Here is a 25,880-nt window from a genome sequence, read left to right on the forward strand (position 1 = left end):
AGCAAGTATGTCCAGTAATATACTTAATAGAAGTGGGAAAAGGGGGCAAACTTTTCATATGCCATATCTTAGAGGAAAGGCATTTTAGTTTTTCCCTATTAAGTGTAATTTTTGCCATTGGCTTGTAGTAAATGGCCTTGACTATAGTGAGAAAAGTTTTTTCACTTGCCTTCTTTTTGAGTTTTATCATGAACTCTCGTTGGACCTTGTCAAATAATTTTCTGCATTTATTGTTATGAGAATAAGGTTTTATTTTTCTTCTTATTTCTATGGTGTATTATATTGATTGACTTGCATATGTTAAACAATCCTTGCATCTCTAGAATGAATTTTTCTTGGTCTGATGAGCTGTCAGATTTTATTTGCTAGTCATTTGTTGAGTATTTTTACATCTCTGTTTACAGATGATCGTATTTCTGGAGTCAGTCTCATAATATTCAACTCTATTCCACTAATCTAAGGGTATGTCTTTATTTCAATACAGTGCTTATATAATGACTTCTGCTTTAGAGTGCATTTTAAGGTTGGAGAATGATACAGAATATAGGCCTGTATTTCTCTTTTTTGTGTGATGTCTTTGTCTTCCTTTGGTATCAGGATGATGGTAGCTTCAGAGAAACATTTGGGAGTATATCTGTTTCTTCAATTTTCTGGAAGGGTCTAAAAACTATTGGCAGTAGATATACTTTATAAGTATGAAAATATTCACTAGTGAATCCTATGGGCATGGGATTTTGTTTGAGTGATAGGTCTATTCAAATATTCCAGATCATCTTAGTTCAAACTTGGGAGGTTATAAGAGTGCAAGAATTTTTCTGTTGAATCCAGCTTATTTTCTTTTGTGACATAAATATTATCAAATTAATCTCTGATTGCCATTGGAATTTTGTATTATCTGTAGTGACCTCCACGTTTTCATTTCTGAATTGGGTTATAAATTTCTTTCTTTTTTTTCTTTGTGAGTCTTGCTAATGGTGTATATATTGTTCATTTTTTCGAATAAGCAAGTCTTTCTTTCATTGATTTTTGGATTATTTTCTCTGTTGGCAGTTTATTAATATCTGGTCTAAGTGTTATTATTACCTTTCACCTGCCTATTTTTGGTTCATTTTATCGGTCATTGTCCAAATTTAACTGTGTCGTTATGCTATAGATGTTGGCCATTTTTCCAACCTGATGAATATTTGCAAAGTTATACAATTGTCCTCTTAATATTGCTTTGTTGTGTATCACAACTTCTATTATTTTGTGTCTTCATTCTCATTTGTTTCCAGGAATCTTGATTTCCTCCTGATTTTGTCTCTTTTCAACTGCTCTTTCAATAATGAGCTGTTTAATTTTCATTTTTAAGTTATTTACCTGTTTCTGTTTGTAATTCACTTTTTCTGAGAAATTGCTGAAACAATTTCTTGATTTTTATGGAGTTCACATTTATGGTCCGGCATGTGCTCATAGGGGGATGTGGGATATATCCAAAATTCTTACGCAGGAAGAAAAATATTAATTTTTGTCCTTGTCTGGGAGTACTTGATAAATGAAGCATTGGAGAGAAAAAATGCACGAACAGTCCTAACATATTTGTGAGGACAAGATATTGTCAGGTTTAAAAACTTTTCTCCACCCCTCTACTTTGACTGGGTATCACTTGGGATTTCGACTTGGAGAGCACCAGTGCTTCTGGATTTTTCTGGAAGATGTAAACGTTTATTTCTATATTTAGAAAAGGATGAATAGGATGTTTTGTCCTAATTACGATATTGCCCAGCAGCAGTCCAGCACAGCTATAAAAGGGTTGTTGGCAGTTGGCTCTGGCAAGATGTATTAGTGATAATATTAACTTCACTTTAAGCTGTTAAGAATAATTAATAGTTTTATATGTGACCACTTTCTACAATCACACATATAACTTCATTGTCTTAACATAAATCAATGAGTTGATGCTTTTGCAGCATGGAAATGGTCACAGTGCATGAGGAGACAACGACAATAGATTTCTGCCACTGTCTTCCTTGGAACATCATGTTCTTGCTAGTGAATTGCCCAGGGAGATAAGAATTTGTGTGTATCTGGTCATTTCACTAAGTGAAACAAACACAAGCTATATCCTCAACAATGACAACCTAGATGTATAAATGCACTTGGTCAAGGGGAGGAACCTTGACTACACTTTGCAGTCTCCTGGAAGTCTTAAAAATGCTAACACCAGAGGCCGGCGAGGTGGCGCTAGAGGTGAGGTGTCTGCCTTGCAAGGGCTAGCCAAGGAAGGACCGTGGTTCGATCCCCCGGCGTCCCATATGGTCCCCCCAAGCCAGGGGCAATTTCTAAGCGCCTAGCCAGGAGTAACCCCTGAGCACCAAACGGCTGTGGCCTGAAAAACCAAAAAAAAAAAATGCTAACGCCAAATATTAACTTAAACCGTTAGATTATTTGAGGATGCTATCTAGACATTGGGTTTTGCTTGTGGTCTTAATTTTTTCTTCTTTCTAAAGCTCCCCCTGTCAGCTCTGATGATTGATTAATGAATTGCAATTTGCAACCAAGATTGAGAACTGCTGTTTTAGCTGGAGGATTTGAGAATATGAGGGAAGACATCTCTAGTACTTTCATTTACAAATCTGTCTTTAACTGCTGCCTCTACTTGATTACACTAGGATTTACTATGTTATGGAGATATCTGTGTTATAATTTTTCAACAAACAGCTGACTTGGTATACAAATAGTGAAAGAAAAAATTGGCATGTGTGTGAGTGTCTTCCAGGTGTGGTGTTTAAACTGTCAGCTCACTAATACAGCTGCCAAGCTCCACCTGAAACCTACCAGATCTCTGTAGCAATGTGGCATATGTCTATGATTTTCTGCTAAGTAGTATGTCAGTTCCCAGGACAATGAAAAATAACTGGCTAGATTCCATTCAATTCCCCACACCAGGAATCTCATTTAATCAATCTGTAGAGTCTACCCAAAGGATTATTTAATGTATATGTTCCCTAGATATCTCTGATTCAGAACCCAATTTGAGAAACCATTTCTCTGACCTGATCTTGTGGGAAGAAATAGGAAGACAAGCCAGAGTACCATCCAGCTGTTTGTTTAGAATATAAAACAAATAAACAACTCAGAGTTGAATAAGTACAGTTGCCTCTGGAGTTTGACCCATTCATCAGAACTGGGAAATCAGATCTCCTCTTGAGATGTTCCACATATGGGCTCTAAACAGAGGGAGGTATTGTGAATATACACTTACTCCAGACATCTTGGATGCCTAACACTTTCTTTTCTTCGCAGTTCGTTGCTCAGCCTAATTGCCAACAGTTACTTGCCACTCTGTGGTATGATGGCTTCCCTGGATGGCGACGGAAACACTGGGTAGTCAAGCTTCTGACTTGCATGACCATTGGGTTCCTGTTTCCCATGCTGTCTATAGCATATCTGATATCACCCAGGAGTAATCTTGGGCTGTTCATCAAGAAACCCTTTATCAAGTTCATCTGCCACACAGCATCATATCTGACCTTCCTCTTCATGCTTCTCCTGGCTTCTCAACACATCGTCAGGACAGACCTCCATGTCCAGGGGCCTCCTCCAACTGTTGTGGAATGGATGATATTGCCCTGGGTCCTTGGTGAGTCAAAAGGACCATAATCTTTGAACAAAATACCTCTTGATTCTGTCTGAAGAAATAATTGAAATATGCACCCTTTGTTGGGAGCAACAGAAATGTTTTTTATCCCTTCCCCAGTTTTTCAGTATTGCATGACCCACCATAATATTGGCAGTAAAACCTGTGATTGCTCATGATAATACTACATTTTCAAAGCATGGGTATTCTGTCAGTTGCTTTAGAAGAAAACTCAAGTATTAGTCAGTAGGCTTCAGGTATGTTGGATATGGCAGTTGATCAGTGTCTTCTTTTCCAGAATTAGTGATATTTGTAGGCTTCCTTCTCATAGCTGTTTATCATTGTACCAGTTCTTATTTTGGTTTTACATTTTATTTTTATATTGAGTCCACAATCAGCAGGAGAACTGGGAAATCTACACAATTCATAATAAAAACAATTAAGTCAACTTGGTCCAACAATAATGGTACCCTATAATAGATTGCTATCCTTGAAGTGCTTGCTGCTCAAACTGTGATACCCTCAAATAGAAATATCAGTATTTGGAGCTTGTTAAACATAAAGAATTTCAAGTCTCACCAGAAATTCCAAATTTTAACATGATTTCCCCAGTGACTCCAATGTACTTTAGTTTGTGAAGGTTAGAGCATAGCCACACTTTATAACACTTTACACAGTCTCAGACCAAAGAAATATCTATGTAATTGTCTGGAATTCCAAGAAATATCCAAAAATGAGAGGTCAGAAGGGTATTCTAATTTATGTTGATTCTACTAACTCTCCAGTATCACCATTCAGTTATTTGACTCATGTTAACTTTGTTCATCTCAAAACTCACCTGAACAATTTTAATTCTAGAATTTAGATAAAACTAAAGATTATGGCATAATATTGACCTAATTTTTTATAAATGAAATTATTCTCAGTCCAAAATAGGGAGAGAGTAGGGAAAAATAGCATCCCAAATTACATATTAGATACTATATAGTAACGTTAAAAGTGAGTAGTATTCATAAAATTAGCACATATGGACATCTTTAGGCAAAGGTTATTATGTTTAGCAAGTTGGAAACCTGGATATGAAGCAGAAAAGAAAGAATATGATAACTTTCTCTAAGATTTCACTCCACTTACCCCAGTTCATTCATTAATTTCATCTTTCTTCATTCTGAGGATCCTACTATAATATCTACGACTATCATTTAAACCTGTATAAAAATAATTTCCCTCTATTCTTCAGGTTTCATTTGGGGGGAGATTAAGGAAATGTGGGATGGAGGATTTACTGAATATATCCATGATTGGTGGAACCTGATGGATTTTGCAATGAACTCACTCTACCTGGCAACTATTTCATTGAAGATTGTGGCCTATGTCAAGGTAACTTGGAATGCTCATTACTTAGTAATGATTTTGATTCCATTTAGTTTTATTTCTAGGAGGACAAAGTTATTAGGTAAACAGTGATGATAACCACCCAATGTATACCTCAAATTAGCATGAAATTACATATTCTTTTAATGGTTTGTAAGCAGTTTCAAAAAATCAATGAAAATGGGAGTAAAGAAATTAAAAAATGAATTCTTAGCTTTTTAACTCTAAGAAAAAATTATATCTGTGCTTACCTATCCAGCAAATCATTGTTTTAATCATCTCTTACAGTATACTTTCCAGTAGAATAATCCACCAATGCTTGCATAAGGCAGAGACAGCAAAGTTATTGAACTTAATATTTCAAAAATATCTCTTAATACTTCTCGTGTCTTTAGCAACTATTAATTTAACTGCACATAGATTTCAGGCCCAACCATCCTTATCAGTGTGGAGTTGGATCCATAAGTAGTTATATATTTTTAAAAGTGGGGTTTAGTATTTTTCTAGTAATATTTTCTAATAGTATTTTTCCTTGGCACACTGATTCTTTCTCTCTGTCCAGTAAGATATGATACAGCTATTTCTTCTCCATAATCACACTTCTGGTGTGAAATCACCTCCATAATTCTTTCATTGAATGAATTGCCTTTTCTCAAAGCTAAATATCCATGAATCCTCAAGTGTTCTTAATATGACAGGTGGTAAAATGCTTAAAAACACACAAGAGACATCAATCTTTAATTGTCTGTGGCCCTCACCACTGAGTTGAACATTCAAGCTGTTAAGAATCTTATTTTAATATTTCCCTATATATACATATATACATAATGCATACACACCCAACTTGATTTCCCCATAAAATGTTCTGCCTGAATCACTGCAAAAAATAGTTTCATGTCTGACATCTCTCATTGGATAATTACAGACACAAAGTTTAGGATCTGTGCTCTTTTGAGAATTAAATAACTATGCTTCTTCTTTCATGAGTTTTATTTCTTCTTTTATTTCATCCTTCTTCATGAGGAAAGTCTGGCAACTTAATGTTAAAAGTGTCTAGTCAGACATTCTTTCTTGGCATAAAATCCTAAACTAAGCAGTTTTAGAATGTCTTTATAGTTATCTTCCAAACTCCCCAACAACTTAGATTATTTTATAGAGCTAATGTGCATATTACATAAATTCAAAACATTGGGAATTATAAAGATAATGAATAATGAACACAGCCATGAAATACTATTTAAAGAAGCCAGAGTATGCCTTATTTTTGGGGTAGTCATTTAACACAGACAGCTTACTTGCAAGAAAAACCTAGTGAAGAAAATATTCTAGTCTCTGATCAATGTGTATGGATGAAATTTATGTCATTCTGATACTGTACTAAGTAACACTATATGCCTAGAAAAAAATGTCCTTTGAAAGAGGTATTTATATACTGTAGGAAAAAATAAATAACTAAGGTAACAATATGAGTTTCCTTCAACAAGAAACTTTTTAATAAGTGATCAAGAATAATTTTGTGAATATATTAATGTTGTACATCTCAAAATTGACTAATAACATAAACTATCCAATTCGATGGTCCATGTTTCAAAGGAGTTTGACACATTTACACCACAGCATGCAAGGATGATTTAGGTTTACTACACTGGCAAGAATGATGGAGTCTTCTTCATAAAGGGAGAACTTAGCACCAAAGCATGCTGCAAGCTGACTTTGGATTTGCAATGAGAAATTATAACTAGGGATTGTGATCTGATCATCAACAGGGATTCACTAGTCAGGCTGAGATAAATGTTTGTAAGTAGTTTCAGTCAGCATGGATGTGGCAAATTAATGAGAGGCCTGATAGGCAGGCCTCTTGCAATATTTAGATGATTGTTGTGCTAGGACAATACATAGACTCAGTTAGCTTTATAAAATGTCACTTATAGAATGCAAAAATTAGTCACATACCACCTTACATACTCTACAAATCTAACAATAATATACAAGTCACTACCACACATAATCTACTACAACTAGCCAACTATTCTACAATCATTTCACCGTTGTCTACAACTAGTAGCTACTTTTCATAGTATACAATAGAAAGCAAAAGACAGTTATCAAAGTATTCTAAAGCACTATATATAAATATATTTATATAAACCACTGACCCTCAAAACTCCCAAACAGCCCTACAAATGGAGAATAATTATTTTATCTTCTAGGATAGCGCCCTATTTATTTAGTTCACCTTTACCTTAACTCATGTGTACAGACTAAATCTGATTTTTCCCTAAACCAGGTGATGATCAGGGGTTACTCCCAGCTCTACACTAAAGAAATATTCCTTGTGTTGTTCTGGAAACCATCCAGATGCCAACGATCAAACCTGGGTCTCTGCATGCAAGGCAATTGCCCTACCCCCAAAAATCAACCCCTAAATTGCTCTGGCCCCTAAATCTGAATCTTGATACTACTGAGTAACCACCCAATGGTCCCCTATCTATTTTTCCTTTGATGTTAGCAGAGAAAAATTTATACATCTTTTGAATATGTGAAGATACATTCACAAGGTGCATGTTATCTCAAAGAATACTAAAATCACTTGTTTTTATTATCAATAATTTAAAAATGAGGAAATTTAAATTTGACCCCTATTATGAGCTATATTTTTATATACATTTAAATGTAACTATGAACTAGATTACCATAAACTCTCCTTTTAATTATCTGATTTTTAAATTCTTCCTGTGATAGATCATATTGGAGCATATCAGTGACTTTTGACGTTTTCTTTTATTCATTAGACACCATTTTAAAGAGAAAACTTATGTAGAACTTTAATACCTTACAAAATTTGCAGGACTGAAATTTGATTGCAATATTAACTTTCCAGGCATCCTCTTTGACTCCCAAAATAGGTACCAAATAATTCTACTGAATTCTCAGGTAACACAGTTTGAAAACCACATTTTAGATTAGAAGTCATAAAATTATTATCTGAAAGTTAAACCATGGCATTTGATCTATCCATCTATTTTCATATCACCAGAGGAAAAATTTGAGTTTCTATAACAAGCATAATATAACCCACAATAGCAAAAACTATGTAGGGGGGTTCAAAGTGATAACAGCAGGTAGGGAGTTTGCCTTGCACAGGGCTGTCCTGGTTTTGATCCCAGCCATCCCATATTGTCCCCAGAGCCTGCCAGGAGTAATTTCTGAGTGCAGAGCCAGGAGGAACCCCTGAGTGCCACTGGGTGTGGCCCAAAATACAAACAAAATACTTATGGGCCAGAGATACAGTACAGGTCTTAAGACAATTCCTTTGCATGCAGTGCCCAAGTTCATTCTCTGGTATGTCAGATGATCCCCTAAGCACTGTCAGAGGAGTGAAATCTGAACTCAGAGCCAGGAATAATCCTGAACACCATTGGATATAGCCTCCAAAAGCACACACAAGCACATACAAGTTTGTGTGTTTATATATAAAATCTATTTCTTTAGGAGCCGGAGTAATAGCACAGTGGTAGAGTGTTTGCCTTACACGCAGCTGACCCAGGATGGACCTGGGTTCGATCCCCGGAGTCCCATATGGTCCCTCAAAACCAGGAGTGATTTGAGCATATAGTCAGCAATAACCTCTGAGTGTCACCAGGTGTGGCTCAAAAACGAAAAATAAATCTATTTCTTTAAAGAAGTAATTTGATGATCTCTATGTTAAGTGAGTTCAAGTTCATTAATTTTCCATTTATAAGATTTTTCTTCAAAGATATATATTTATATATGTATATAAATTTACCAGGAAAATCATCTTTCAAAATTCAAAGTTATGTCAAATTCATACATACAATACTTATAGTTATTGGTCAAGAAGTATTCAGTTATATGTTCCAAGCGATTGTCTTGTTTTAAAACATAGGTTTGTTTGTTATCAACACATAACCTTTAAAGGCCTGTTTAACATATATTCAGTGATAAATTTCTATTACATAATAATATTTGACAGAAATCCTGTTAGACAATTAAATTTTAGTCCTGAGTGATAGCACAGTGGTAAGGTGTTTGCCTTGCACATGGATGACCTGACATGGACCCAGGTTCGATTCCCGGTATCCCATATGGTCCCCTAAGCCTTCCAGGAGCGATTTCTGAATTTAGAGCCAGGAGTAACTCCTGAGCGCCACCAGGTGTGGTCCAAAAACCAAAACCATAAAAAAATAAATTTAATCCTATTTTTATAATGATCACTGTATCACACATTACAATGTGTAATATTAAATCAATCACTGATTTTTCAGTTCCCTAAAACAGGTATAATACTACCCACCTCTGACAATAATGCAGCAAATATTTGGGGACAGAAAAATGTAGGAATACCTTTTGGCCAAGTATGTTTAAAATTAATTGCCCACCAAAATTCTCTCTGAATCAGAAGCACAAGTGCTGCAAGTTTTCTCAAAACTCCTCTCACAGTAAACAATATTGTATTCACACAAATGTTTTTAACAAAATTAGTTTCCTCAGTTTTGGAAAGTAAAGAACATTTTTAGGAGTATTATAAAAATCATGTTGCCCTCATTATGACCTTCCTCAGGAAAGTTGTTTTCATTTACAAGAAACTATGATCAAATTTATTGACATTTCTTTATATGACAAGAAATTTTGATATTCATATGAGAACTCAGGCAATATAGTTTGGTACCAGACAAATATACTTCTGTCTTAGGAAAGCAATAAGCAAGTTCTAGTATTTCTATAACATTTTCCATTGTAGATTTCATACTTTGGCATATGGATTCATCATTGCAAATGTGTGCAGTAAATATTATCCTTATGCTATGGTGAAATTGATATATATGGCTTGTTTTATATGACAAAGCCAAAAATTGAAATTTAGATCTCACAAGGAAGTGCAAGGTTACCAATATTCCAAGAGCTAGAAATCCAGGAATGGGATCGAAGTGGGCAATAGCCCAGGAATTATTGTCCTTTTTGCTCATCGGTAATCTGATTCTTTGTTTCCCTAGAGCAGGGGTCCTCAAACTTTTTAAACAGGGGGCCAGTTCACTGTCCCTCAGACCATTGGAGGGTCTGAGTATAGTAAAAACAAAACTTATGAACCAATTCTTATGCACACTGCATATTTTGCAATGAAGAAACAAAACAGGTACAAATACAATATGTGGCCCGCGGGCCATAGTTTGAGGACCACTGCCTAGAGGGACATTCTAAAAATAAAATGCACCAACTGAGGAAGTAGCACTAAGTTTGATACTTGAAAGGTTAACACACCACTTGAAACAGCTTGGAGAACATTATCTACTGCTAAACTTTTCAGCAGGAAACTCTGCATAACATTTCTAGATAAATATTCTTCCTTTCCTCAAAGTAAAATTAGCATGGAAGTCAGGATAAAAACTGCATCGAGAAGTTTGACTATCCTACAATGACCACAAATTTTGGGGAATGTTCAGATGAAAAAAGGGGGGGGTTGATGTGGTAAATCTAATTTGAAATATCGTTAGAATGTTGGATGAATGAATTGCATCAATATCTTGAGCATAACACATACACAATTCCAGTAGCCTTCCCCAACAATCTGGCAAAGTCAGTTAAAAAATATCTCAAGACCATGGCTTTTATGTGGTGCTTATCTTTATTGTTGAAGTGCTCATTGGCCATTTTATTTGACACCTCTTTTTGTACTGTTGTGGTGTTTCACCTTCTTTTTCCCCTTCGTCTCTCCAACCTAGGATGAGAGCCTCCAGAAGGACTCCGCCCATTTTGGGCGTATTTGATTTTCCCCTCAGTTTATTACTTTTCTCTTCTTCAAACAAAACCACATAACTTGAACTATCTAGTCCCGCCTCCCAATTAGAGGGGGAAATAAGGGAGGCACCAAGACCAAACAGGTGTAAGACCACTAAATAGTAAGCTAGGCACAGAGGGGACCACTCATTCTAGCAGTCCCGGGGGTGAGGGTGGAGGATATGGGAGGCAGGACGGGAACGGAGGTGGGGGGAGGACAATTCGGTGATGAAAATTCCCCTGATTCAATGTTAATATGTACCTAAAATACTACTGTGAACGATATGTAAGCCACTATGATTAAAATAAAAATTATATTTATTAAAAATATCTGTTGATAAACCACAGGTGATTTAACTATTACTTCAAAATGTATTTATATATCCAGATCTAAATGCGCAGGACATGTATTTAGGATGGGATTGGGAGGAGAACAAATAGTATTGATTGGGTGAGAAAAGAAATTCATATCGAGTCACAAATGGAGCATATAATAAAAAATGAAAGCTCCGTGCATAATTTGGGGGCTTCCTTTGATTCTAGAAGGGAAGTGGGCCGTTTTGTAAATGTTTCCAGTAACCTTCCTCTTGTGCACTTGTCTCTTTCAGTATAACGGTTCGCGTCCCAGGGAAGAATGGGAAATGTGGCACCCCACCCTGATCGCAGAAGCGCTCTTTGCCATCTCCAACATCTTAAGTTCCCTGCGTCTTATATCCCTGTTCACAGCCAACTCCCACTTAGGGCCTCTGCAGATTTCTTTGGGGCGAATGCTGCTCGATATCCTCAAGTTTCTCTTTATCTACTGTCTGGTTTTGCTGGCTTTTGCCAATGGATTGAACCAGCTTTATTTTTATTATGAGACCAAAGCAATCGATGAACCTAACCACTGCAAAGGGATCCGGTGTGAGAAACAGAACAATGCCTTCTCCACGTAAGACTCATCTCTTCTATTGGCTTTTATGTTTTTAGAATTAATATAAACAACAATTTTAGATAACTTATAAAATATGGCAAAGTACATGAATATATTTTGAACATCAAATTTAGCTAAAAATCATAAATCAATAACATAGCTTTTTATCTTTAAACCATTGTGGTTTCAGAGGTTTTCATAGTTGTGTTTTAGATATGCATTATTTCAGGACCAATCCCAACACTAGTGTCAACCTCCATCAACCAAAATTCCCAGAACACATCCATCATCATCATCCTCACCCCAGCCTGACATCCTAACAGGCACCTTTTTAAGTTTGGGTCTCATGATTTTCTTATCGACTTTGGCTTGGATATTAGTTCTGTCCTTTCTTAACACTAGCAATGCACCTGAGATACTTGAGACCCTGCATCTCATTATTTCGTATGTATCTTTCTCTTCCTTCACTTAATTTCTTTCCTTCTCATCACTATATTCTGGGGCCTAGAGTGTTCTGGACAGCCCCCATTTGAACCATTGCATTTCTTCATACAGTTATTCTAAATGCCAAATATAAGTGATTTCATCTTGAGTGTATCCTTCTCCTTCTGACTTACCTCACTTAACATAATATCTTTCAGTCCCTCTTCTATTGCCTTTTATGCTGCCTTGTCTTTCTTTGTCATACTTTCAGTTCAAAGCTTTGTCACTGTAAACTCATAATCTATAAACAGGAAGGATTTGAACAGGAAGACATTTTCCTTCATACAAGGACTAAAAGAAGAAATGGAATGAAATGTGGAGGAGCAAAACAAACAAACATACAGGTTCCCAGGAACTCACGAAAGTGTTATCACCAGTTTCTTTTCTATTACATACTTTATGGGATTAGTGAAAAGATATTTTTATTCAAAAAAGCATCATTTACCAGGGAAATGAGACAGTAGTGATCATCTAAAGATGTGACTTCCAAAAGTAAGTTATAATTTTTTAATTAAGAACAAAGCAAAAACAGGGAAGTATGCAAAAGTATTTTAATCTACCCTATAAAAATGCCCCACGATTAGGCAAAAACAAATAGTACAGCAGGTAGAATATTTGTATTAATATACGCAACCTACTTTTAAAACTTGGCACCACATCTGGTCCCTTGAGTACTTAAAATTGATCCCTGAGCATAAAGCCAAGAACAAGCCTGTCACCTTGTAATGTTTGACCCTAGAAACAAATAATAATCTCCTGTTATAAAAGCAAAGGTGTCTTGTTGCTTTAGTGGGGGTCCTACCTAAGAAGTGAATTTCATAATTGGGCTGTCAACAGGTATCAAATTTAATTTTGGTCTTGAGATCCAAATGTCGAAATGTTTTAAATGTTTTTATAGGATATAATAAAGGACAATTTGGTCCAGTCAAATGTAAGCAATTTGTTTTTCACAGTTAGAAGTAAGAAAATAAAATTATCAGCACTTAGATAAAATGCAGACTCTTCAAAATTAGAGCACAATTAATCTTTATCTTTCTGAGGGTTTTACAATTTAAGTTACTGTAATGTTCAAATTTGAAGTAATCTACAGAGCTGTTTTGTAGTGAATATGTTTTGGACCTATTCTTAGCAAATATGTTAATTTTAATTGTATAATTGTATTACTTGTTTAGAAATATTTACAGATTTATTTGTATTGTCAGGGCAAGGCACAACCTCCTTGCTTCACATTGGTATGACATGTTCAATTATATGCATTTACTAAATTTAGCAATTTTATAAGTTAAAACTGAAGCAGCAGGAAATTATAAGGTGTGTGTGTAAAGTATATATTTAAAATTGCTAAATGAGGTCAGAGAAAGAAAACTATTTTGGAGAATGTGCCGAATTATTGAGTAGGGAGCAGAGTAACTAATAATGTGTGTGATGAGGTCATATAAAATTGCGATTCCTCTGGAGTACAAATCTTAAGAGTCTTTTTAAGGATTTTATGTAAATATGTACCTAAAATATTATTGTCAACACTATGTAAACCATTATGATCAAAATAAAAAAAAAAAAAAAAAAAAAAAAAAAAAAAAAAAAAAAAAAAAAAAAAAAAAAAAGAGTCTTTTTAAGGGAATTTATATATATAAATATATATATATATAAATAAATCATTACAATATATATATATTGTAATGATGAAGAATTATTTTTGTTAATCTGACAATCTGACATGTAGAATTTTAACATGTAACACTTATGAGCACAGTAAAGGACCATAACTTTTGAATTTATTAAATTTTGATTAAAAAAAAAGAAGTGAAGCTGGTTATTAGTGAAGATTTATAGGGTTGGAATTTTTAGTTCCAGCCCTGGTAGCGGGAATATAAAGATAACGATAGTTCAGTCACTGGTGGTCACTGATTTAATTAATAATGCCTATGTAACTGTTTGCATAGGAACCCAAAAGGAAAGATTTTGGAGAACTTTCAGTTTGATTAACAGAAAGAATTATTGATATTAGAATTTAGAAATTACCATAAGCCTGATAATGGAGAATTGACTCACTGAATATACAGAAAGTGCAAACTAAAAATAGTGATGATTTATAATCTTTTGTTTGTTATTCAAATTATTAAAATAGAAGTAGGAGAAAATACTGGGGTGATCCTGGATGCTAAACCAAATGCAGATTTGAATCTATGTGACGTTGGACCTTAAAGCCACCTCTCAAGAGGAAATGCTTGTTAAGTAGGAAAATCTCATACACAGGAATGTAGTATAAGGGCAAACCAAGAAACTACAATACGCAGGATGAATAGTGTGAACAATTTTTATTCTAGGTTCATGATCATCAGCTTCTCAAATAACTTCTACTTAAATGGATTGTGAGGGTAATTAATTTAGGAGCTCTTTCATTGGTTTCAAATGATGCATAATGTAACTGCATGTTTGAGGTACTAGAAGCATACAGCTTATTGTGAAACTAATAACAGAGCAATTTATGATCCAGACATGCAGAATTATTTTATTTCTGATGAAGCATTACAAGATGAAACATCTAATATATTTTTATAAAAAGTAATATAGAATTGTATTCTTGTGGATCAGTATTCACTCACTGAATATTTGCATCACTCAGGTCATGGTAAATGCTGTAGTTGCAGGGGTTCATTTGACAACAACAACATGTATGACCTTATTACCACAAACTGAGGGACAGTTCAAAATGCCTTGTTGAATTTGCTTTTTCAATATACCTCTAGAACCTTAAAGGTGTTAATAAACAATTAATTAGATCATTGAAAACAGTTAAGGAGAGTCAAAGTATTTCACACAAGGGTGTGTAAAATTTTGAACAATTATTAAGGTAATTAAAGAAAATAGTGACAGAAAGGAAGAAAAGGAAGAAACTTACTGCAAGATTTATATCAGGACTCATCCCAGAAGCATGAAAATGAGTAAAACAATAATTGACGTAGTTAAGAGGAAGGTTTTAAAAATAGCATGAGCAAAATTTCGGTGGCTATAAGGGATTCTCTATTGGACTCCAAAAATTAAAGACTCCAACAAGTGCACTTTCTGTATACCAGTTTAGGTATATTTTTAAATCTTAAAGGCAAAAATTATAACTAGAAACTAGATCAGTTGTTGTGGTTAAACAGATATTAAAGTCTAAGATTAGCAATTGGGTAAAGATCCTTTGGCTTATCCATAGTTGGGTTTCCAAAGTCTTTTGCAAACTAAAGGGTAAAATAATTAGGTCATAAAGAAGTTTAAAGCGATTCCACTCACTTTTTGTTTATAAATCCTTATCTTCAGTTACAATTATATTGAGAGAGCATAAAATGTAGGACTTGATAATATTTCAAAAGCCAGAATAAAATGTTAAAGCAATCTTTATGTAATAATGTGTGTCTGCTTTACCTGGATATTGTAGTGGCATAGATATCATATCATATTAGAAAACATTCCCCTTTCCTAGTATTATAAAACCAAAGTCTATTGATAAGATGTTTATAAAATCCTCAGATAGGAACATATGAGTTCGTGGATTTAAAGTAAGTAATAATAGGGAATGTTTGGACAGACTTCATGAGAACTGGCTGTATTTACCTGATTGTATTATTGGCATGGATATTTTGTCTGGGAATTGTCTCCTACTTAGTGTTATAAAACAGAATTTATGTAAATTCACCTCTTGGTGTTACTTGAATATAGTAAATGGAAACCAGTAAAATTGCCAGAACCCACATAGAGTTAAATAGAAACTGTAATATTACAGAAACAAATTTTCTATGTTGTAGTCCTATGAGGAGCCTAGACTGGGGCCTAAGGTAAAAATCTATTACTGCTTCTTATTAAGGACTATATAAAGTAAAGAAAAAGTAAGTTACAAAGTGTAGGTGTTAAAAAGATTAAAGGAGACCACCTAGCTTCTGTGATTAATTTTAGACTTCAAGTGTGTCAAAGGACACCAAAGATATTTCAAATGTATTTGATATGTCTCCTATGATCATTTGAGATATAAAAGATATCCATGAATCCACTGCCTCCAGATGTAAAAAATTGTCAAGCCTTTTTGTTTGTTTTGTAAGTCTTCAAATCTCCAAAACTACTTTTAGTTTCTGACAAATCACTGTTGCAGGAAAGATAAAATAAAGAAAAGCAGTACATATCAGAAAAATTAGATTTTATGATTTATCCTAAGCTTACCATTGACTCTTTATCTTGCAAATTGTGCTTCTCCATCTCAGATTCTGGACAGGTTTGCTTCTCCCGAGTAATTATAATTATGCTACCAAGGTCATGAAAAATTCTTATTCATTAACCTCAGATACTGTTTTAACTCTTTAACTTTATAAAGTAAAACAGTATAGTGATCTCTTTCTAGAAATATGCTTAATAACCAAAACTATGAAGGAAAAAGGTGTTTCTGCTTTACCCAAACATAGAGGAAAAAAAGAAAATACTGTCTAACAGAGATGAGGTCAAGGAGGACTGGTTCAAATTAAGAAGTTTGCCAAAAAGAGTGGGAGAGTGTGGGCAGAGAAGAGAGCACCTTGACAATAAGTGTTGGAAAAGACTATTTTCTACAAGAACTGGATGCTGAAAGGAGGTCAAGAGATTCATGATGCCCCTTCAATATTTCAAATCACTATGTCTAAAAGGGAATAAAAATAATGAGAGGGAAAAGGAAAGAGAGGAAGAGAGAAATAAAGAGAAGAGTGTGCCATAGAGGCAGGTGTGGTATGGCAAGAGGAAGACTGGGACATTGGTTTCAGGAAATGTGTATGAACTGATGAAGGGGTGGATGTTGAACATTATATTGCTGAAACTCAATCATCAACAACTTTGTAACTACCTCACAGTGATTCAATATTAAAATATAAAAATTAAATTAAAAAAATAAAGGAAAAAAAGACTGTCTAGCTCACCCCTATTTGTCTCTGGCAACATTTTTTTACAGTGAGTTACAAATAATCATAGTTCAGGGGGATGTTAGCAGATATGAAACCAGGATCTGTGATCAATGAGTTTTGCGAGTGTTAGGACATGTTTTAAAAGGTTTCTTCACTATAGGATTTCTCATAATTTTATTGTGGATCTTAAATTCAGAATAAAAACATGATATTTCAGAAATGTTTGCTAAAATGATATTCCAATGACTATAGTTTCAAAATGGTTGTTCACTCGATTGCTCATTTTGAGCACCCACCACTTCAAAGGTCATGTCCTTTGCTTTTCTTCCAGTAACTTAAGGTAAAAATCTTAGGATGGGGAAAACAGATTCATATAAAAAGAAAAAAAGACCCAAGTGGGAGAAGCAGCAGAAACAACTATTTTTGTATTCAACAAAGATTACATCATGGTAGCTGGTCACCTTTCTCTAGTGACTATTGAGTTAAAACACATCTGTAAGTTACTCTAGTAATATATCTAATATCATTATGTTTTCAGTATAAAGAAAAATTTTAGTAGCCTGAGAACCAGGAGATGACATTTATTCCCACAAAGAATATTTGAGAAATTTAACAGAATTTTATACCTGAAATCAAAGTTCCTTTGAGGAGAGAAGGTATTTTTCAATTAACTTTTGGTGAACCCTACTGAGGATGTTTATGAAATGTCCCTTGCAAATTTACAGTGGTTATTAACACCCTTGTCAACTGACATTTTTCTCCATAACTTGACCAGTGAGATTAATGAACAAGAGTATGTTCTTGCTGATACATAACTGTATCTTAGGTTGCAGGTATGAAAAAGCACTATGTTGGGGCCAAATCAATACTAATGTTACTTCAGCTTTCCTTCAAGGGATTGATTTACTTCCTCTATTGATGTCCAATTTATCTTTTCCTTTAAAATTCTTCATTCAGAAACTTATAATACTTATTAAAATGCATGAATCACAGTAACAGAAGGATTTAGAGAGCAGAGAACTTGGTTTGTTTATATATTTAATATAAGGTGTGACAGCAGTTTCTTCCTTCTCATTCTCCACTTTTAACTTTTGTCTTAAAAAATAAAAAAAAATAAAGCTTTAGATTTTAGAAGAGGCCATTGATGTTCTTACCTATAATAATATAAAAATACTATTGAGTTGAGATCAGCATTCCATACTGGAATTAACTTGCCTTCATAGCTTCCTCTCCACAGAAGTCAATGGCATACATCATCATTCTGTTGCCCAGGATTTGTGAAGGAAAAGGTTTAGAAATGGCCCTCTGTTGGGCCACTGTCCACTTCTAAAGTCTGGCCACATCCCTATTTTCCTTCTGAATACAACTGGTGGTTGCTCCCCATCTCCCTCTTTCCTCACTCCTGCCTATATTTGAGACAGGCATTCTACTTCTCTCACTCATGACTATTGTTATGATAGTTGTTAGTGTATTTATTTCTCTAACTGCACTCACCACTCTTTGTGATTAGCTTCCTATCATGAGCCAGTCCTTCCTTTCAGCCCTCAACCTTTACCTAAAGCAATGCATCTGTATCAGTCATTTATAGTTGGTCAATTTCTCTTGAATTAATCCCATACACACATTGGTTCAGGACAAAATTATCTCTTCCAAGAAAGACTGAAAACTTTATTGGTCTCCACTCACTGGTTTTATCTCTCCTCCATTTCTACATCTGCCAATTAAACGTTTATTTCTAACTACCATTCCATTATGTAACCCTCTAGTTTCATGTCCATGAGGTATCTGAGTCTTCCTTGGTAAAAATTCATCTCTTTTACTATAACATACAGGGTCTGCATAATCAGACCCCTCCCTTTTTGCCCAGACTCTCCCTTTCTCCATAATCAACATCTTGTTCTTCCAACTGTAGGTGAATGCTTTGCATTTCAGGCTTTGAATATCACTACATATTCCTCTGCTTGAAATTCCCATACCCCTTCTGATTGGTCTAGTAAACTTTTAAGCCTTAACTTTCCATCTAATCTTATTCTTAATTGGCATTGGAATTGTAGCACGATCTACTTCTTTTCTTTTTATCTGCTCTATTTTCGTTTCTTTTTTTCTTAATATAAATCTTTATTTAAGGACCATGATTACAATCATGTTTGTAGTTGGGTTTCAGTTATAAACAGAATACTCCCCTTCACCAGTGCAACCAACATTTCCACCACCAGTACCCCCACCTCCCCCACCCCTGCCTGTATTTGAGACAGGTATTCTACCTCTCTCTTTAACATTGTCATGATAGTTGTTATTGTGGTTATTTATATAACCTAAAAGAGTTCACTACTCTTTGTGGTGAGCTTCAAATTGTGAGCCAGTCCTTCCAGCCCTTCCAGTCCTTAACTGTATTGTCTCTGGGCCTTATTAAAGTAATATCTTTAATTTTTCTTAAAACACATAGGGCCCGGAGAGATAGCACAGCGGCGTTTGCCTTGCAAGCAGCCGATCCAGGACCAAAGGTGGTTGGTTCGAATCTCGGTGTCCATATGGTCCCCTGTGCCTGCCAGGAGCTATTTCTGAGCAGACAGCCAGGAGTAACCCCTGAGCACCGCCGGGTTTGACCCAAAAACAAAATAAACAAAAACAAAAAACACATAGATGAGTGAGACTACTCTGTGTATATCTCTCTCCCTCTGACTTATTTAACTAAACATAATAGATTCCATGTACATCCACATATAGGAAAATTTCATGAGTTCATCTCTCCTGATGGCTGCATAGTATTCCATTGTGTATGTGTACCACAGTTTCTTTAGCCATTCCTCTGTTGAAGGGCATCTTGGTTGTTTCCAGAATCTGGCTATTGTAAATAGTGCTGCAATGAATATAGGTCTGAGGACGGGATTTTTGTGTTCCTAGGGCATGTTCCTAGGAGTGGTATAGCTGGATCGTATGGGAGCTCAATTTCCATATTTTAGTGGAATCTCCATATTGCATTCCATAAAGGTTGGACTAGACGGCATTCCCATCAGCAGAGAATAAGAGTTCCTTTCTCTCCATATCCCTGCCGGCACTGATTGTTCTTGTTCTTTTCATGTGTGCTAGTCTCTGTCTCTGAACCATGGTCTATTTCTAACCTGGCTCTGTTGGTTCACTTATTAGGCAACCTGATATTTTCCCACTCTTATAAAGTCACCATCACACTAAAAGCCTCACCTTAGCAATCCTTTGTACTGACCATAGAGGGTCCCAAGACATAAAATTATTCAGCATGAATATTGAAGAATTAAATGAAAGTTCATTATTATCGTATCTTTGATTCTACTGAATCCATTCCTTCTGTTTTCTCCATATGGCTGAACTATCTGGCCAGCTGTCATTTTGCTGATCCACTTTGAGCTTGCTGCCAGGAAGCTTATGGCTTCCTCACCCTCTTCTTGCTTATTGGCCCAACAGCAGACTTCTACACTGTTCCCTATTATATTTCATCTTGTTAGTTCTAACCATGATTTAAGATTGCTAAAATATTCCTGAGTCTTGATCCTGTAATCCAATATATTACCTAGCTGTCCCTGTCTAAGGTAATCCTTAAGATCTAAGAATCTTGACTCAGGGGCCAGAGAGATAGTATGGAGGTAAGTTAAGGTGAATGGTTCAAATCCCGGCATCCCATGTGGTCTCTGGAGCCTGCCAAAAGCGACTTCTGAGCATAGAGCCAGGAGTAACCCCTGATCGCTGCCGGGTGTGACCCAAAAACCAAAAAGAAAAAAACCCTTGCTTCATGGATTCATTCAAAACAAAGATAAAAAATCTCAGACAGGATAGATATTCACTAGGTATAATATTGAACAGCTATTAAAATGTATATATATATCTGTATAGAAAATATGAGTGTCATAACCAAAATGTACAAGCTTTATATAATAGGATTGAAACTGTGTACAAATTTTAAGCACATGCATGACAATATACAAAGAAAATAATGTAAAACAACATCATGAAATTTATACATAGGCAGAATGTTAAAGTAGTATAAATAGGCTTTAATTCCTGAGCTTTATGTACAAATTTGTTTGGTTTTTGTTTTGTTTTGTTTTGTTTTTTGTTTGTGGACCAGTCCCGGTGATGTTCAGGGGTTACTGCTGGCTCTGTGCTCAGAAATTGCTCCTGGCTTGGGGAACCATACGGAATGCCGGGCATCGAACCCAGATCCACTCTAGGTCAGCCATGTGCAAGGCAAACATCTTACCTCTGTGCCACACCTCTGGAACCATTTTCTTTTAACTTTACATGAATTCATTTAACCTTTACATCCATGCTCTGATTTTAAGATGGGATAAAAGCAGCTAGATAGGATACCTTCAGCAAAAAAGACAGTTTATGGTAATCAGGATTTTAATTCTAGCATCAATTTTTCATTACAAGTTTTCCACAGACAAGAATTCATTAAATATTGATTTCATGATGATTAGCTACATAAAGTTATAATAATTATGAATGTTAGCTAACTTAGTGCAAGTCATAACCTAGACTTTTACTCCCTGTAGATCATCATTATTCATTAATGACTATTCCTACTAAGTGGTAATTTTTCATATTTTCCCGTTTTATGCTTCAGAAGTTCTTTAATTCTGACCAAGTTTAAACGTCATTGTTGGTGTTCTCCAATTTTCTCCTTGATTCTAGTTAATAATATTTCTGTTACTACTAGTACAGGATTGTGCCACTCATTTGTAATTTCCTAGTTCTATACTTCTATTATCTTTTATATATATGTAATCAACATTTATTAAGTAATTGTATATATCAGATGAGCATACGGAGTGAGGTGGAGTTTTTATCTTCAAGTCTTTCATGCTTTAATATAAAATTCAAGTTAACAATGGTCAATTTTAATGACAAATTTATTAATAATTACGTTAATAAACTACATGCTATGTACTGTGATAAGTGCAGATGTGTGCTAAATAGTGTTGGTTACTTGTGCGTGGTGGGCTCTAGGGTTAGAAAATGCTACCTCTGCTTCTTCATACCCATGTGACGATTTTGCACTTCAGGTTTTTATCTGAGAAAAAAAGTAGAATAGTAGTAGCTACTTCAAGGATTATTGTGAACAACTATAATATTTACCTCATTATCCAGCACATAATAGTCTAATAAATGACAAAAACTCATTAAAGTTAAAGCTGGTTAAGTAACTTTTTCTAGAGTCATATAGTTAATAAAGTGGAGAATCAAACATCTATTAATCATTTCCCTCTACATTCTTTATGGCGATATATGTGCCTTCATAAGGGAAATGAAAGACAAGTATCTAGCCCCACCTTTTAGGAAAGGTCAGGGTAAGTTTCTAGAAAATGCTAAACTTTATCCTCAACTGAACAAGAAGGGTTAATTAAGAGTTGGGTAAGAGTGTCTAGAGATAGTACAAATGGTATTTCATTTGCCTTGCACATGGATCAAAACAGAGTTTGACTCCCAGCACCTGATATAGCAGCTCCAGTGCTCCAGGAGTAATTCCTGGGTGCAGAGACCGAAATAAACCTGTGCACTGCCAGTGGTCCCAAGACAGAACACCAAAATAAAGTTAAAATGAAGTCAATCAGAAACCAGAGAATAGAAGAGGCTTAAATCTCTCAGATCCCCCCTAAAAATAAATATTTAAGAAAATGAAAAGAAAGCGTTCCCAAATTGCATTAGAGGCCACTGCTGCTCCCACCCAGAGGTAAGCTCCACCCAATTTGGGACACAGTGACCTGAAGTTTGGGGACAAGGTGGGAATACGTCATTGTAAATTGCATTGCAAAATGATAAAGTGAAGCACTATAGGACTGCTGATTGTAAGAGTACAAAATTAAAAAAGAATCATACTTTAGTTGCATTTGGGTTATCAAAGCACAGCATTGAAATACTGAAAGATGTCACTAGTTTCTCTCAAGCATACTTTCTGTTTGGTTTGGTTTTCTTACCTGTTCTTCAGGCACAGCTAGAATCCTGAATCCATATATTCCACACTTCATGACCCTCTGAATGAATCAGCACTGTATTGCCTGAACTTCTCTTTTACTCTCCGAGCATTTCAGATTCTATAATGGGACTTACTTGTCATACCTTGGTTTTGGTCTCTTTTTCCCTAAACTCCAAATTCTCCTCTTAGTATAAATGCATTTCCAACTGGCACTTTCATCAAAGAGTGACTATGTTATGTCTGGGCTAGTTTACAAATTGTTCCCCAAAAGAACTGTGGGAGTTAATATGATTATCTTAGAAGTGCTATTTAAAAGGTTTTAAAGGACTGTATGCCTGTTGCCAGGAAACTTTGAAGGGCAATGCAGAGTAAAGCTTTCATTAAAATGAGTTAACCAATTCTGAGAAGCCTACTGACTATGTACCTATCTATGAAATTGGAATTCTCTACACTTAATCCAATGGTAAGACAAATGGCATGAGAGAGAGAGAGAGACAGAGACAGAGACAGAGAGACAGAGAGATACAGAGTTCAATGGCCTGGAGCTCATGCTTTGCATACTTGAGTTCTGGGTTCAATCACTAGCAACACAAGGTCTCCTGAACACCTCCAGGGGTAGTTCCTGAGCACCACCAAGTATTCCCACTCTACACAAATAATCTGCATAAATAACAACCAAAACTGATAAATAAAAAATAATAGTTGACATCCATTTATTCAACGAATTTTACTGTGTCTGCTGCATACCAGCTAGTAATAGGTGTATATTTTTCTTCTCATTGTGCTTATATTCTCGTCAGGAAGAACAGAAAATAACTGTTTTCATGTTGGCACCAAACCCAACAGTTCTGAGCTTACTCTGGTCCTGATGGTGTCTGGGGATGCAGAAAACAAACATGCAAACTAAATGTTATATAAATGTAGGAACTAGCAAGTATTACAAAGATAATTAACAATGGTCAAAAGAACAGTTAGTGCAACTGCTGCAGATTAAGTGACCAGGTAAAACATCTCATGAAGTAACATTTGAATTGAAACCACAATGATATTAAAGCATACTGAAGTCTAGACTATTCAAAGGCTAACTTTATTCACAGAGCAGGCCATTTTACAGGCTGAGAAAATCCTTAGAACTTTTAACAACCCCTTAAAGGAGCCAAAGACAAATCCCTAATCATTTCAAATTATGCCAGACTCTTCAAATAATTTTTATTTAACTAAAATACTGTATAAATATTTAAATTAATACTCCTTTTTTATTTCTAACAATTTTTTGAAGAAGGTTCAAAACAAACTCTTTTTTTTGGGGGGGGGGGTTGGGTCACACCCGGCAATGCTCAAGGATTACTCCTGGCTCTATGCTCAGAAATTGCTCCTGGTAGGCTCAGGGGACCATATGGGATGCCGGGATTTAAACCACCGACATGCGAGGCAAACGCCTTATCCCCATGCTATCTCTCGGCCCCCTCAAAAGAAATTCTTACCCTCAAAAACATATCATTAATTCATTCAGCTCTACTTGGGCACTTAGCTTAGTTTTATATTCTGTTTTGTTTTGTTTTGATTGGTTGGTTGGTTGGTTTTTGGGTCCCACCCGGCAGCGCTCAGGGGTTATTCCTGGCTCTATGCTCAGAAATCACTCCTGGAAGGCTTGGGGGACCATATGGGATGTCGGGATTCGAACCACCGTCCTTCTACAAGCAAGACAAACGCCCTACCTCCATGCTATCTCTCCAGCCTCTGTTCTGTATTCTTAACCATAGTGTTTATTGTCAATCACAAATCCTGAAGATGAAAGAGAATGTTTGGTGGGAGAAGCGCTTGAAATATATATTGGAAAACTGTAGGCTCTTTATAGACTTAAAAGAGGGAGAGAGGCATTTAAGGTAGAATGACAAATCATAAGAAACAGATGGGAATAAATTTACCTGAGTAGTTTGTATTAAGAAGACCCATATATGTGAAATTATCAGTCTATCTCTTCAGGTGCAAATCTGGCCACCTCTTCACTAACATCATCTAATCTTTTTCTCTCTTGTTTCTAGATAACTAACTAACCTGGATTTTCATCTCTCTTAGGCTCTTTGAAACCCTTCAGTCACTATTCTGGTCTGTATTTGGTCTTTTAAATCTCTATGTCACCAATGTGAAAGCCAGACATGAGTTTACAGAGTTTGTGGGAGCTACCATGTTTGGGACATACAATGTCATCTCCCTGGTAGTACTGCTTAACATGCTGATCGCCATGATGAACAACTCCTACCAGCTTATTGCCGTGAGTAGCTTTGCTTTACAGGGATGGTTACTTTGGTTTCAGTAGTCACATTGACTTGTAGCCCCCTGACAATTGTGGATGCTCAAGAAAACTGACTCAATTATTTCACGTTGGCTTTCTCAGAAGTTAGAGTGACGTAAGGCATTCCGAGGAAACTCAGGTTTGGTGCATATCAGTTGAATCCAGTAATCAGAAGATGTGCTAGTAGTTTATAAGGTTTCCTGGTTACTTGCTAAATCTCTGGATTCACCTTTTTTGCTTTGTAAGGACAATTTGGGAGTCTGAACACATTTTGGCTGCCACATGTGATCTCACTAATCTTCATCATTGATTCATTTGGTCTTGTTCTCTGGCATGAGAACCATTATTTCTCACTTCACTATGTACAAGCTCCTCCTTAAATTTTGCATTACCAAGAACACCGTCTCAGAAAGTAACATTTTATTAGGTATATATGAGTAAGACCTTTCCTTTTTGAAATAACTAGAATCGATCACTGAATCTTTTTGACTCATTCTACCATTTAGATTCATGTTTATTACTTTACACCAGAAAATGCA

General features: G+C 35.5%; 1 protein-coding gene across 1 annotated transcript in view; it reads left to right on the forward strand.

Moving 5' to 3' along the window:
- TRPC5 (transient receptor potential cation channel subfamily C member 5) overlaps positions 1-25,880 on the forward strand; it is a 173,306-nt gene that overhangs the window by 129,407 nt on the left and 18,019 nt on the right. The window contains exons 3-6 of the mRNA XM_049767557.1: positions 3,286-3,622; positions 4,860-4,999; positions 11,398-11,720; positions 25,125-25,320. Of these exons, the coding sequence (XP_049623514.1) occupies positions 3,286-3,622; positions 4,860-4,999; positions 11,398-11,720; positions 25,125-25,320 (996 nt within the window). The remainder of the gene's footprint in view (positions 1-3,285; positions 3,623-4,859; positions 5,000-11,397; positions 11,721-25,124; positions 25,321-25,880) is intronic.

The sequence above is a fragment of the Suncus etruscus genome, chromosome X (genome assembly GCF_024139225.1).
Source record: "Suncus etruscus isolate mSunEtr1 chromosome X, mSunEtr1.pri.cur, whole genome shotgun sequence".
Classification (NCBI taxonomy): domain Eukaryota; kingdom Metazoa; phylum Chordata; class Mammalia; order Eulipotyphla; family Soricidae; genus Suncus; species Suncus etruscus.